The following is a 13,827-nucleotide window of genomic DNA, read 5'->3' on the forward strand; positions in this document are numbered from 1 at the left end:
GAAAGTAATCTTTGTTTAAGTGACTTACAGTCATCTTCATACCTAACCATGGGGTACAGGGTTTCTTGAATCTATGGAACCATTTTCATTGTGATTAAATGAGACCTATCTGATTTTGTGGAACCACATTGAAACCGTCTGATACAACTGACCCAGATATGGGTCCTCTGGTTTGAATGATTTGGTGAGTCAAGCAGATGAAGGATCTCAAGAATATAATATATATATATTAATCTACTTAATCAGAGTTGTTAATATACTTAATTGAATAAGGACGGCAGTACTGTCAAGTGGGGGAATTGCGTCGACATCTTTATTTACAGTTCATTTCTAGATAGGGAGAAATAGAGAATGGATACCAAACAGCATTTCAATGCAAAAACAAAAAAAAAAAAAAAAAAAGAAAAAAAATCAATGCAATGGAGGATTGGAGGGCTATTTTTTTCATTATTTTTGGGAATTTGTTCAATTATTTAATGACCCATCACTATTTTTCTTTGTAACAATATCACAGATGTGTCTGGCAATGTCAACGGTCAATGCTTAATTGCTTACCATCAGTTGGGATTTGCATTTGCCTCTTGGTCTGCAATTACATGTTCAAACATGACATGGAACAAAGAGCTCTGTACTAAATGAATTCATTCAACGTTTCTTTATTTAGCTTTCCACCTTTCGCCTTTTTAACTTTTGGGGTCTTGCCTTTAAAGACCAAGACTGTTTGTTAAATGTTAAGCGTCGTGGTCTATGGGACTGTTAAAAATAGTTGGGAAGACTATTTTCAGCGTGAAAAAAAAAACCAAAAGCTTCACTTGAAGCTTTCTGATTTTTGGTTTTTTGTCTTTCCATGCGCTTGTCTTTGGGTCTTTTGATCTATACAATACAAACAAGAAAAGGCCATTTTTGGTCTTTCGAGCTTCCTGCAAACTGAAAGACGTGCAAAAATAACAGGCGGAAGCTCCTGGAGTTGATTGTTGATGCAGAGCAGGAAATTGTTGTTTTGGGACTTGCCACCTCACAGACCCCACATAATAAGTAAAAATAACAAGTATCAACCTCATTGGATGATTGCAAGTCTGCAACCATCAATTCCTTTGGCAATTCTCTGTCATTGTCAGAATTTATTTTTGATTTCTTTTTTCAACCCAAAATTTAGGATTTTTCTTGCCGACCCCTGGCTACCCTTTGGTGTCATTTAAACTGTGATTTACCAGCTAAGCATAAATTGTCGTCATGTACCGACCATGAGTCTTGAGATTCTATTGACAGTTGTTGATTATCATTTGTAATGCAGTGATTGTACATTTACTGTCTAAGCCTGGGGCTTGCTTCATTTGATCTGATTGGGGTTAGGGATGGCTTTGCCTGACAGAAATGATAGGTTCCATCACCATGCAGTATGAGGCCAAGGGTCCACAAGTGTGAACCCAATGCATAACAATGATAAGTGCAGTCAAGCTTTTCACCTAATCTTGGCGCGACGGTTGGGTTGCTCCAGTGCAACCTGGGTGACCAGGGTTCAAATCTTGGAAACAGTCTATCTGTATGTGCAGGGGGTAATAAGGCTGCATATATCTGTCCCTCCCCAGACCCTGCTTTGCTGGGCTGCCCTTCCTCACGACTCTTTAAGAATCTACCCAAGCCCCTGCTCATTGTAAGTCTGTCCAGGAAATATTCAATTCAAAGTTACAATGCTTGAAAATCAGAATTTGGAAAAACAAATTGCTTTACCTGATTCAGAAATATGAATGCCATTGTTTACCAGGATTTAATGATCAAGTACACATTTGAAAAAGGAATATGCAAGAACGGTCCTGTGAACTCAGTGTCAATCTTCTGTACCTTTCTAATTTCAGGGATTCTGATAAACATGTCTGTAGAAGTTGAAACTTGATGATATTAGAGATACTATGTTTCTCAGTATATGAAGGATAAGTTCAGTTGTATATTTCCTTTCTTTCTACTACTTTCTTTGAACTCATTGACACTGTAAGTGCCTTTATTCAAAATATATGATCCTCCAAAGATCATCGTTAGTAATACAAAATATCAACCAAAGAAAAATAATCATTTCTTATTATTGAAGAATATTTTACTGTCTCAGCAAGTACTCTTAGTTTGATTTGGTGATCTACGCCAGATTCTTTTCTGCTCATTAAAGCTACCAATCATAGCAGACTGCAATTTTTCACCCAAGAGATTTGCGAAGTGGTCATAATATGCCATAGGGTTCACACTTTCCAATATTTTGGCTAGTTTTCCTGTCCTTTTATCAATGATAATTTGTCCATCTTTGGATATATCACCAGTAGCCAATACTTTTATGGGCTTGACTTGGAAGCTTAGATTTAGATAGTGATTATGACCAGCCAAGATTATTGCACCAAGAATTTCACCCAAGAATGTATCCTGTAGCCAGATAAAACAGTAAAAATAAGCTGAAGGAGTGAGATAAAGGAGAATATACTTAAACTAATGAAATGCAGAAAACTTAAATCCACATCATGAAAATACGAGGATTAGGAACACAACATCTATTGGTCTCATCTAGAGATCTTGGTAGGTTAAGGTTGACCTGTTCAGTTGGTCCTGATTAAACAAAATCACATGCGACTGTCCAAAAACATGTACAATATGTTTGGAAAAGGATCATAAACCCATCGGTTACAATAACCCAATTGGTCCTAATCCCACCCCCCCCCCCCCCCAATTCAAAATTGAACACAGTGTTTCCTGCACCATGCCAATGACTACCAGCATTCTGTTGGTGAACTGTCTCTAAGTCTACCAGAATGATACCTTAAGTTTCTCCTTGTTATATTTAGAAATCATGTTACTTTACCATATGATGGTAGCTACGATGCTTTTGTTGTAAACTATATAGCCTTGACAGAAATTTCTGTGCAAGTACAGCCTCGGGGGTCTTTTTTGTGAGCCTTAGCCTCTTCAGAATCTTGCGGAAGGAACTGACTTGCCTTTGGATGCCAAGCGGAATGAGTGTGATATTGAGTTTTGAGTCAAAGACCTTTTTTGCAGCCAATGGATCAAGAAACAGATTGAATTCCGCATATTTGTTTGAAGGAACTGCGAAGACATTTCCTTTATCCTTGCTGTCATAGGTGATGTGTCCACCAACTATATATACATTCTGAAAGTGGAAATTAAACAAATGGTCAATGATGTTAACTGGGTATCCATTAAGTTCATTATTTTCCTTGAAATGATAAAGAGAAGATCAAGAAGATATAAGGCTTTAAATATGCATGAGAGTAGCCACTTCTTACGGGAAATGCCGAAGGATAGCTTTCTTTTCTTCTCTTTTCTCAAGTTCATCATATTCTATCTTGTAATCTACTCCATTCTCTGAATAAACTTCATTGATAAGTTACTAATAAAAAAGAATGAAAGGAGGGAGCACCAAGCACATAAATACCAGTGGCTGAGGAGAACCACCCTCAACTTCATAGAAAAAGGTAACTCCTCTTCCAAAGTTTTCTGCACAATATTTCTTTCCTGGGAATTAAGGATCTAAGAATACGCTGAACATATCATAGTCAATGACCACTTATCAAGGCCCACCATTACCTCTCCCAAGTTCCTTGGGTGAATGGTTGCACTTAAAGATTCATGAATTCATTCAGCTTTTAGTTTACAAGGTTGTATCATACTTCAATGATTCATGTCAAAATTATCTTGAGCAATATGATTCAGTTAATCCTCAAAAAGAGCACCTACCCAAAAGGTTAATTAAAAGAAAAGATAATAGAACATACAGTTAATAATGGAAATGTGTTTCATATGGTAGGTGACTAAAATCAGATATTATACAACAAAAACATCATAAAATTATCTGAGTTTTTTCTTTTTTTAAATTCTTCTTCATTGATAATCTATTCCATGAGCATTTCAAAGAACATGAAAAATTACTGACCTCAATCATCGAACTTGCCTTCTTCTCTGAAAGAATTATGTTTACTAAATTAGTCAGAGGTCCGCTGGTCAGCATTGTAACTTTGGATCCTGGATCCATTGTGCTCAAAATGGATCTCCAAACTTCTAATGCTAGTGGTTGTCTAACTTCAGGATGATCAGTATCTCTAGGAGGTCCAAACCTCAGGGAATTTTCTGCTGTATACCTGAAACATCACTACAAATGTCATTCAATGAACTAAAATATGTTCAAGAGAATATGGAATATAAAAAATGAAACCAAACAAAGAAAAAAATTAAAAGGTACATCTTAACCTAGGAACAACAAACCCAAATACCTAACCATCTTTTCTAACTCTCTTGTGCATAAAACAATTAACTTTTCCTTGGAGGTGGTTAACAGGAAAGTCAATATATACGTGCAAGATGCCCTACATGAGAATGAAGATAAGAGATACTTTTCCCCATAAGCGCATTGTGTGCAATGAAAATGGTAAACCTATCAAATTGATTGATTATTAATTGAACAGTGGTCTCAATCATTGACACCATTTCTTGAGATTGTCAAAATTAGTTAGGTGTTTCTCTTGTAATCATTGAGCCTTAACCCTTTTTGTATGGAAAAAGAGTAAAGGTCATTGGATAGGCTATTCCTTTTTTTAAGAAGATATTATCAATTATCACTAGGAGGGGGGACGTGAGCCTTACCCCTAAAAGGAAAACATGCACTACAGAAAAACATTTAAAACTAAAACAATGCCTAAAATAGACTACATTAATTACACCGAGAGAAGAAACCTTTGTTTGGTCTTGAAGACCTATGAATTGACTCTGCTTGTGCCACAGGAGGCAAAGTCTCTTGTTCCACATTGGAATTGTGTACCATTTTCTCTCTCCATTATTATCCAACTCTGGTTCTGCTCATCTGTTTTTTCTTTTTTAGAGAAAAGGTATAGTACTTCATCCTTTTCTGTACATGTGATCACCCTTTCTGATCTTTCTCCATCTGAGGTTCTATCCTAATTAAATTGACTTCAGCCTCTTGGTTGCAAATTTGTTTTTCTACAGCTGCAATTGTTGCTTCAATCTCAAGAGGCATTGCAGCAACTTGGTAGGGCATTTTCTGCATAATCCTTCTTTGTAGGGTCTCGCTAATGCATCTCCATTCTGCTACCTTTAATTTTTCAATTTCCAGTTCATACTCTAATTCACTATCGCTAACCAAGTCATAAAGCACTTTCAGTGCCACATTCTCTACATCAAACATCTAGTGGGCATTCACCTTACCTATATTTTTTCTCCTTTGCAACCACTATTGCTGCCTTAGTATTTATTTCATACACCCAGCAAGCAACTTCCCCATCATCAACATTATTTATGCATTTTTCCATTCTGACTTCCAACAAAGACTGCTCTTTCTTCTAAAGTAGGTTCGATTTAAGAACCCTTTTCTACCATGATCAAAGAAGAAGATGGAGCATCCTCTTTAGGATTTCCATCCCTACCACTGGTATGTCTGCATTCGGTTCTAATCACTTCCTTGCCTTTTCCGTGCATCATAGTTTCATTCAGAACCTTCCTCTTTTTTTGTTTTATATTCTTCCATTGACATTCAGATTCCTCCTGGCCTTTCTTATTACAATACTTGCAATAAGAGGGCATGTTCTCATAGACTATTCTTTGCCATAACCTATCTTTCCTAGAGCCAATCCAAAGACAATAAGGTAAGGTGGTATACTGGACCATCATAGGAAAGATTTTCAAATGCCAACACCCCCCCCCCAAAAAAAAAAAAAAAAAAAAGAAGAAGAAGAATGCAAATAAAGAAAAATTTTGATGGTTTTTGCCAGGTAGCCTAGCCTTTCAATGATTGATGGGTATTTATAATAGGTGTTATTGGTAGAATCAGACCAAGGAATTCTAGCAAAACCACGACTCTTCCTATGCTGTATGAAATCAATCCCTCTAAATTGAAAAATGAGAAGACCTGTGCAACATGATTAAATTGGCTTCTTGTTCTGGTGAGGGCCAATAGATGACTACCAATACCTTTCTAAAACAAAGATTTTTCCTCCAACTTGAACATTTCATTTTGTGGGTGTCAAGGCTAGCCAATGAGTTATCTCTGGCTAAAGGCGAGCTGAGGTCAAATTTTCTAGGGAGAGAGTACACATGCTGGTATACCTATGCCCTATTTGTATTAAGGATTTCTGGATTTTTTGTTTCTCTTTCCTCCTTTTTCCCTGTCAAATTCATCTACTCATGAAAAACTTATACTAATTATGAGTACTTTAGCATGCAAAGAATAAAATTATGCACATTACTTAAAGGTTAATCTAACAGAAGATAAGGATACAATAGATGTAGTAGTTTTAGTAGATCTAATACACATTAGTTAATAAAAAATATTACTTTTTGTTATTAGATATAACATTTATTGTCACATCTATACATGCATAGAATCTAACTAGTCCTAATAATTTATCCAACACCCATCTACTTCTTACCAGGAAGGTTATTATGGTATGAATTATGGATATTATCTTGGCACTCATAGGAGGAGATGCCATTTGCATTAGTAGTTAATTATGGTAGAAAAGAGGTAAATGTGGAATTAGAATCATGAAGGCATATTTTAGAATCAAAGGGTTTAATGGTAACCCAGGAAAAAAGAATACATGCAGTTCCATTCAGTAAAAACAAATTTAGAAGTAGAAAAAGCAAACTATTGATAGCAAAAGTGATGCCAATTGCCAGAAGCAACCACTCTTGCTAATTAATTTCGACTACACATAATGAGAGAGATATTAATGTGAAGGTGTCCTCATAAATACTGTGGTAGATGAAGTTGATGTGTGCTTCTGAAATGTTGCAGGACTAATGCCTATTAATCACATTATAAGGAATATTTCCACAAGAATGTTATAAGTCCAATGCTTCTTTAAGGATTCCTTTTGGGACAAGAAACAAAACATCCATAAAATCAACATGACCAAGAAGAGGATTCTGAGATAGATAGGCAGGGGAACTACGAAGAATATGAGAAACAAGAGAATATGTGGAAACTAATAGGTTGCACTAATACGTGAAGAGATGAGGAAAGGTAGAATTAGATGATTTGATGTCAATATAGTACCAACAACCACATAATTAGGAGTATTTGATGAAAGCTGAAGATGGTAAAATGGAAACAGGAAGGACAAAAAAGAAAACGGGATTGTCATAACTTCTGCTTTTTCAACAGAAGTTATGATCCTACATACTACAAAGCAAGAATTGTGTATCTAACAGACAAATAGTTGTTATAAAGCCTAGGTTTAGTTTTAATGGAGTTAAGCACCTGACTAATTTGTATTTCTTATTCTTTGTCATAAGGAATATTATACAAGAAGTTCTATATTCTTACAGAAGGCACTCCTAGGACATTATCTCTGGTCACAAATATCCCCTCTGACTGCAAGGAAAAAGGGTTTTCTCCTTGAATGTTTAATGTCCTTCAAGATTAGTCCCATATGTAGTTTCAAAAAAACATTGATGCTGCATTATGAATTTGTCCTTAGAAGTTCTGAAAGAAGCCCATATACAAAAAGTGCTTAGTTAGCATTTAGAAGATTGGGATGAAGACATAGAACAAAGTTACTTACTATACATTAACTACATATTATTAGTTAACCTAAACAAGAATGGATTCATTATAACAGGACATCGCAGTTTGGATGTTTAAGTTGGACAAAAATAAAATACAATGTGTGACATTGTAACCTTGGATTCTAGGGGTACTTCTCACTTCATTAATCTTGGAATAAACAGTTCAATTTTTTTCATCGCTAAATCTCCTGTTCAATTCCTAAATACCAATAATTTCATTATGTTTTGCACTGCAAGAAATACTAATATGGAATTCCAACTTTAAGTTCTAGTTATTGTTTTTGCTTTTTTGGCTAATGATGATGATGATGTTTTGTTGTGTCAAAAATGACCTACCAAGGAAACAACATCAATGTTTATAAGAACATACCTCTAACACAAAAAGAGAGAACAAAGACTTTTATTTCCATTAGTTCTTCCATTTGAGAATCCAAATATGTAATTAACCACGTTTGGAATGTGAGCATTCAAGTGAAACAGAAGACTACCCTTCAAAATGCAATTAGCATCAGTATTATATCAAGATGTAAGAAATACCTTCTAGGGCTCCTTGGAAGATGACGAGCAAACCCATAAAATGTGTCAGAATCAAGAAACCCACCACTTCCATGTGGTATAGCCTTGACATGCTTGCAGCCACCAACAGAAGGAAAAGATGGATTTGCCTCACCAATTGCAAACATGTCTCCCAGACCAACTGGAATATCATCACGTCCCATCATATGCAGTACATCATAAACAACGTCTATTGTTGCAGCATTTGCCCAGCCTGTGGGACTTATCAATATTCCCTGTTGGAAGAAGAAAAGCCATGCATAAAGGAATGTTACTTGCATCTCACACAACTTGAAATGATGGTTGATTAAGTGGTTTCCAATTTAAGTTCAGGAAAAGTATGATGTATTTGAAATTGATTAACATATTTTTTGATAAATAGGATCAAGTTGCAAGAAACATGTACTAACTGTTGAAGGTACATCACAAATTGGCATTCCTAGAGAATACATCCAGGTCTTAAGGCTCAGTTTGGAAGGAGTACAAATACAAATATGTACAGAACAAATACATATAAAACAATACAAAATACAAGGTTTTGCACTCTACATATTTGTATTTGTACTCCTTCCAACTGAGCCTAAGGTTCAAAAATAATCCACCAACTCCACTGCCCAGATAAAGTAAGCAAGTACCAGCATCATGGTATGGGGGCCATGATTAAACATCTTAGTAGCATCATCCACACATTCATAAGTCAGAATAATCTGGCCATCCAAGCTATACATAGGCAAATTAGCCTTTCTAGGAAAGATACTGTCAAGTTTTTGCCTGCCTTTCCTAATGATGAATTGTATTGGGAAAAGAATCTTAATTGTAATTCATATTAGTGTTGGAGAAACAGAAACTTCTTTTTTTTCTTTGAAGAAAAGAATGACAATTTAAAAGAGGATTGGACCTTGATAGAGTGGAGTGAAAAAATAGAATTCATGTAGGTGACCTCCATTGTTTTATGGCTTGGTTGAGTCGAGTTTCCTTTAATGGAAACCCAATCACTTTCAGAGTATCTTTTTATATAAATGATTAAATTTTATATACATAAATAATAAAGATCATTTCAGTCTTCTTTTAACTATGTAAGCAGTATTCAAGTGATAACCTCATTTCTCACCTCTGTGCTCAGAACATTAGCAATGCAACCACTTAAGCCACCATATGTCTTGACTCATTGATCTATGTGCCAGGGGTACCAGCCAGGCAAAGCAATGACCCAGATGGTACTTTGAATGCACTTTACTTATATAATTCAAAACCAATGAAATTAAAAAAAATAATAATAATAATAGAAAGGGAAAACAACCATACCTTGAGGTTTATTACTTCAACAGGTACTTTCAGGAGATAGATTAAAGAGAGAAAGTCTCCAGCACTCATATCCATGTCAAAAATAACAGGTTTTCCTAATTTTCTTGTTCCAAAATCTGGTTTGTACATAATCTCTTTATAGTAAGGAAATTGGGTTGCAAAATTAAATCTTCCAGATTGCTCAGGGAGGTTTAGAACCTGCATTTCCCAACACATGGCATTTTCATTTATCTATGTGTGATTACTGAAGAAATACCAGAATTTAAACACAAAAACGCTATAAAAGGAATACTCAGAATCATTTACATCCAAGAAGCTTTTAAAAAATTCTCTTTCCAGCAGACTGCCAATATCCTGATTTGGTTTTGCCTTTGTAGCAACGAGAACATGTACTGCTTCTGTACCGTTTATCTCCTTTGTGTAACCATCCTGCTTGCAATGTAAAATTAGATGATAGAATTCTCTTGTATTTAAGGTGAAACTAACTTAATCTTCCTACAATATCATGAACTAACTGGAAATGCATTACCAAAACAAAAGGGAAAAGGGGGACATTATAGTTTGATTTAAAGTCAAGACAAGCACCGTGCATTTATCAGATTAAACCAAGAAAAAAATTCTAAGAGCATCTCGCCCCATAAGGCCTGGTTTGTAACTAGATACATTTTCCATCAGATGATTCATGACTAATTTTATTCTGCTTCAGAGAAAAGTCAACAACCAATTACCTGACATCTTCCTTTCCCATTCTTCACTAGGCAGAAGGGATCCTGAATTCCCATCTGAACATGGCCACTATGTACTCCATTTTTCTGTAAATTAAACATTGGAATTTTGTGACCATCAAAAAACGGATTTGAGCCATCTGATATCCCGAATGGGTTGTTTGATGTCACTATTGTAATGTTCATATACTCCATCTCAGCAAATTCATTTTCCCCATCAAGGTTGTGCAAGTTATGCATGATTGACACAGCTACACCAGATGTAAATGAGTCCCACATGAAATGGCTCTGCAAGAGGTTATCCTAATTGGTTAGCTCAATTCAATCACTGAAGGAGTACCACTAATCATTTTATGCTAATTTACTTATGTATTTAACTTTATTTTTTGATAGGAAATGATAATTTCCAATCATTAAAATTTAAAATCATTAATTACATATCAGTCATTCCATAGTTGGAATGATGATCCCAACAACAGATCCACTGTCACAATACAGCCCAGAAAAGTTCACTGTGAAATGCTAGAACATAAAAACATAGTTGTAGAGAGGAATAGCAATCAATGCAATAAAACAAAGCATCAGTTATAAACTACCCTATAGAATTGGTTGTAACCCCAAATATCACGGATCATTTTCAAGGACTTGAAGCAGTATTGTGACTCATAAGTATGTTGTCTCTGTTCAAATTCCATGAAAAAATTCTCTGTTGTAGGAATAGTGTTTGTTGCATCCAACGGAACAAGAGTGACTGGGATTCCAGAATGGAAAACCTATAATCAAACAAAATATCAAAATATTTGTAAGCATCTAAAAGTATATGCAATAAATTAAGGAAAATACTTAAATTTTATTGAGATACATAGTTTTTCCCCTTCTGTTTTATACAGTAAACTGTCCTAGCTATATTTTCATAATGTCCATTGAATAATCTACATTCAAAAAATTGTATTACCTGGTATGCTGCAAAAGGATCTCCAAAGATATTGAATTCAGCATATGGGTTGCTGTTAAAGGCTGAATATAGATTACCACGATCACCACACTGTTTAGGCTTGCAAGTGGAGATGGATTTCTTAGGACAGCAACCTGTTGGGTTGCTAGACCTCACACCACCACCCATGACATAAATGTGCTCAATGTTCTTCTTCAGATGAGGATTATTCATGAGGAAAATGGCAAAGTTTGTATGTGCCCCAATAATGAGTACAGTGACAGGACCCTTTGATATTGTATCTATCATCACTCTTTGTGCAGTAGGTTGCTGAAGAGGCAAATATTGTCTGTTCCCCTGCTTCAACAACAATAATGTGTAGGAGCTAGATATTAGAATGCAGAGAAGATACAAAAGCCTACAGGCATGTAATATAGTAATAAGTTGTTCTTCCCCATCAAACCCCATATGTTCTTACAATCTGCTAAAAGCATCTAAGAAGACGGTGAAAACTACCAAAATGATTACCTGTGGAAGGAATCCTCTCCGTATTCCATAATTTGTATCAACATTTAATCGCCCCCGTAAGGGGATAGCTTGTCTATACCTACAACCTCCAGCAGTTGAGAGCCCCTAACAAAGAATGTTCAGACACTAACAAAATCAACAACAAACAAGGATATCCATCGACTCAGGGAGCCAACTGATTTTTCAAATACAACATCCCATCCAAATTTCAAAACCCAGATGGCATATCACGCTGAAAGTTATGAACAAGATAGATATTTAGAGTAATTTGCAGAGTCATTCAAGGAAATACTCTATCTTGATGGCATGTTACACATGAAACTGAGAAAAAACATAGCAGGTTGTACATTTAACCTGTTCAATTATTGGAAGATATCCTCCAACATCTGGGAGGATGGTACCATTTGGTAATATTCCACCTTCACCTCCAATGCCAACTGCAATGTCATCACGACCCATCATGTAAAGAATGTCATATATTTGATTCACAGAATGCCCGGCATTAGTCCATGCATTGGTGTTGATAGTGATTGCCTACAGAAAGATAATAACTTGGTTGAAGAAATATAAGGCAACACCTAGAAGCACTGAATTTCAGACTATCTCATAAACTAACATTTTCAAGACCAAATGTGTTCTGTACTTCTCTCCTTACCCATTTGTCTTTCTAACAGAAATATTCAATCATATAAAGCTCTTGGTGCAGCCCACCAACCAGTGTTAAAAATTCAATAATAAGAGACAGAGGAACAATACCTGCAAGTCCATTTCTGATCTGTTCTGCTTCAACAGATAGAGAAGAGCAAAGATATCATCAGTATCGACGTCAGTATCCAAAAGGATCTGTCGAGGCAAAGCATTAACAGAGGAAATATCTGCCCCCAGAACTCCAAACAAAAACAGTAACCAGAGAAGCCTCCCCAGCAACATTGATGTGTTGTATGGCAGCCGAGTATGAGCAATTCCTTCACTTGAAAGAGAATTGCTTTTATCAATACAACTGTTCTATCAATCACCCAGTTCTGAAAACGTCAGAAAAGGCACCCACCAGTTATTAGTTGAAAGAAGCATAGCATATGGGAATGGGAACGAAAAAGAAAAGGCAAAGATAGAGAAGAAGAGACAAAAGGAGTTAATAAAGATGAAAACTGGAGTATGTTGTGATATTTGTGTGCCGGAGACTCGCCTAGAAATGAAGCAGGGATGCCGGAGAAGAAGAGACAGATTGACAGAGCATTGACAGGAATCAGCTTGTCATCTTTATTACTAGATTCTTGGAGAGAAAGGAAGTGAGAGAGAGAGAGAGATAAATGTCGGAAGACACGAGGGGGTGGGGGAATCCTTTGATATTTTATATAGTTGGGTGTTCTAAGTGAGTTGTTTATTGGGAGTCTCTCTGTTTGGGAAGAAAGCCTGTAGAGAGACTAAGAGGAGAGTTGAGGATATCTAGAGAGAGAGAGAGAGGAGAGAGAGAGATGTGCAGTTAATTGTGTTGGTAATGTCAATGGTGGCTAAAGCTAAAAGCTTTCTATAGTGATTGAAGATTTGTTTATTTCGGTTGATTTCTTTTTGCAGGTTGGGGAGTAAACGCAGTGGAATTGATGTGCTCTTGGACATTTATAAATGGATGGATTGAGATTCTTCTTCTACTATAATATTGTTGTTTGCTTTTGGAAGCTGAAGGGGAAGGCGACAGAGACTTGTTTAATACAATGTATACACTTGCACCCACGCTTTGGTTTGCAAGTGGAAATCCATGGTAGACTGCTCTCTGCTTCTGCTTCTGGTCAGACTGTTTATCATGATTATGTATCAGAATACAAACAAAGTGTCGGAGAGTCTGTTACTTGCAAAAAGAATGCTGTCAGTCGTTGAATGGAGGAGTCATGTTCTTATCATCTCATCGTCATTCGTCACAATCCATCACTCCATACGTCAAAATTAGGCACGCAAAATATAAAACTGAAAGCCGACTTTGGGATCTATGCCGATTCCTCTTATCGCATTTTTATCGGACTTTATTACTTTTTTGGTATTAAAAAATTATATTTAAAATATAAAATATTAATATATATTCATGATCGGGTCGGTTCAGTTTTGATCGATTTACAAATGATTAAATCGAAATTGACCCAATTTGATTGGATTGAGAAATCACTGTATCAAAACCAATCGGAAATACTAGAAAACCGACCAATTCGA

At 35.9% G+C, this 13,827-nt stretch overlaps 1 protein-coding gene across 2 annotated transcripts; it reads right to left on the minus strand.

Annotated features, from left to right (window-relative positions):
• Positions 1-1,774: 1,774 nt before the first annotated feature.
• LOC104586891 (nucleoside hydrolase 3-like) lies at positions 1,775-13,556 on the minus strand. 2 transcript variants are annotated; one of them, XM_088901419.1, is made up of 13 exons: positions 12,812-13,554; positions 12,382-12,647; positions 11,980-12,159; positions 11,626-11,730; positions 11,119-11,454; positions 10,760-10,936; positions 10,167-10,451; positions 9,745-9,867; positions 9,439-9,636; positions 8,116-8,369; positions 3,932-4,136; positions 2,843-3,148; positions 1,775-2,409 (listed from the first exon to the last, which is right to left on the minus strand). In XM_088901419.1, the coding sequence occupies exons 2-13, from the start codon at positions 12,553-12,555 to the stop codon at positions 2,101-2,103; spliced, it is 2,652 nt and encodes an 883-aa protein (XP_088757545.1). In that variant the 5' UTR covers positions 12,556-12,647; positions 12,812-13,554; the 3' UTR covers positions 1,775-2,100. The 2 variants fall into 2 exon arrangements, 1 of the variants encoding a protein (XP_088757545.1); XR_016084146.1 differs by lacking the exon at positions 1,775-2,409 and adding an exon at positions 3,285-3,363 and having other exon boundaries at positions 3,009-3,148; positions 12,812-13,556.
• Positions 13,557-13,827: the final 271 nt, after the last annotated feature.

The sequence above is a fragment of the Nelumbo nucifera genome, chromosome 3 (assembly GCF_055504915.1).
Source record: "Nelumbo nucifera cultivar China Antique chromosome 3, China Antique-T2T, whole genome shotgun sequence".
In the NCBI taxonomy this organism is placed as follows: domain Eukaryota; kingdom Viridiplantae; phylum Streptophyta; class Magnoliopsida; order Proteales; family Nelumbonaceae; genus Nelumbo; species Nelumbo nucifera.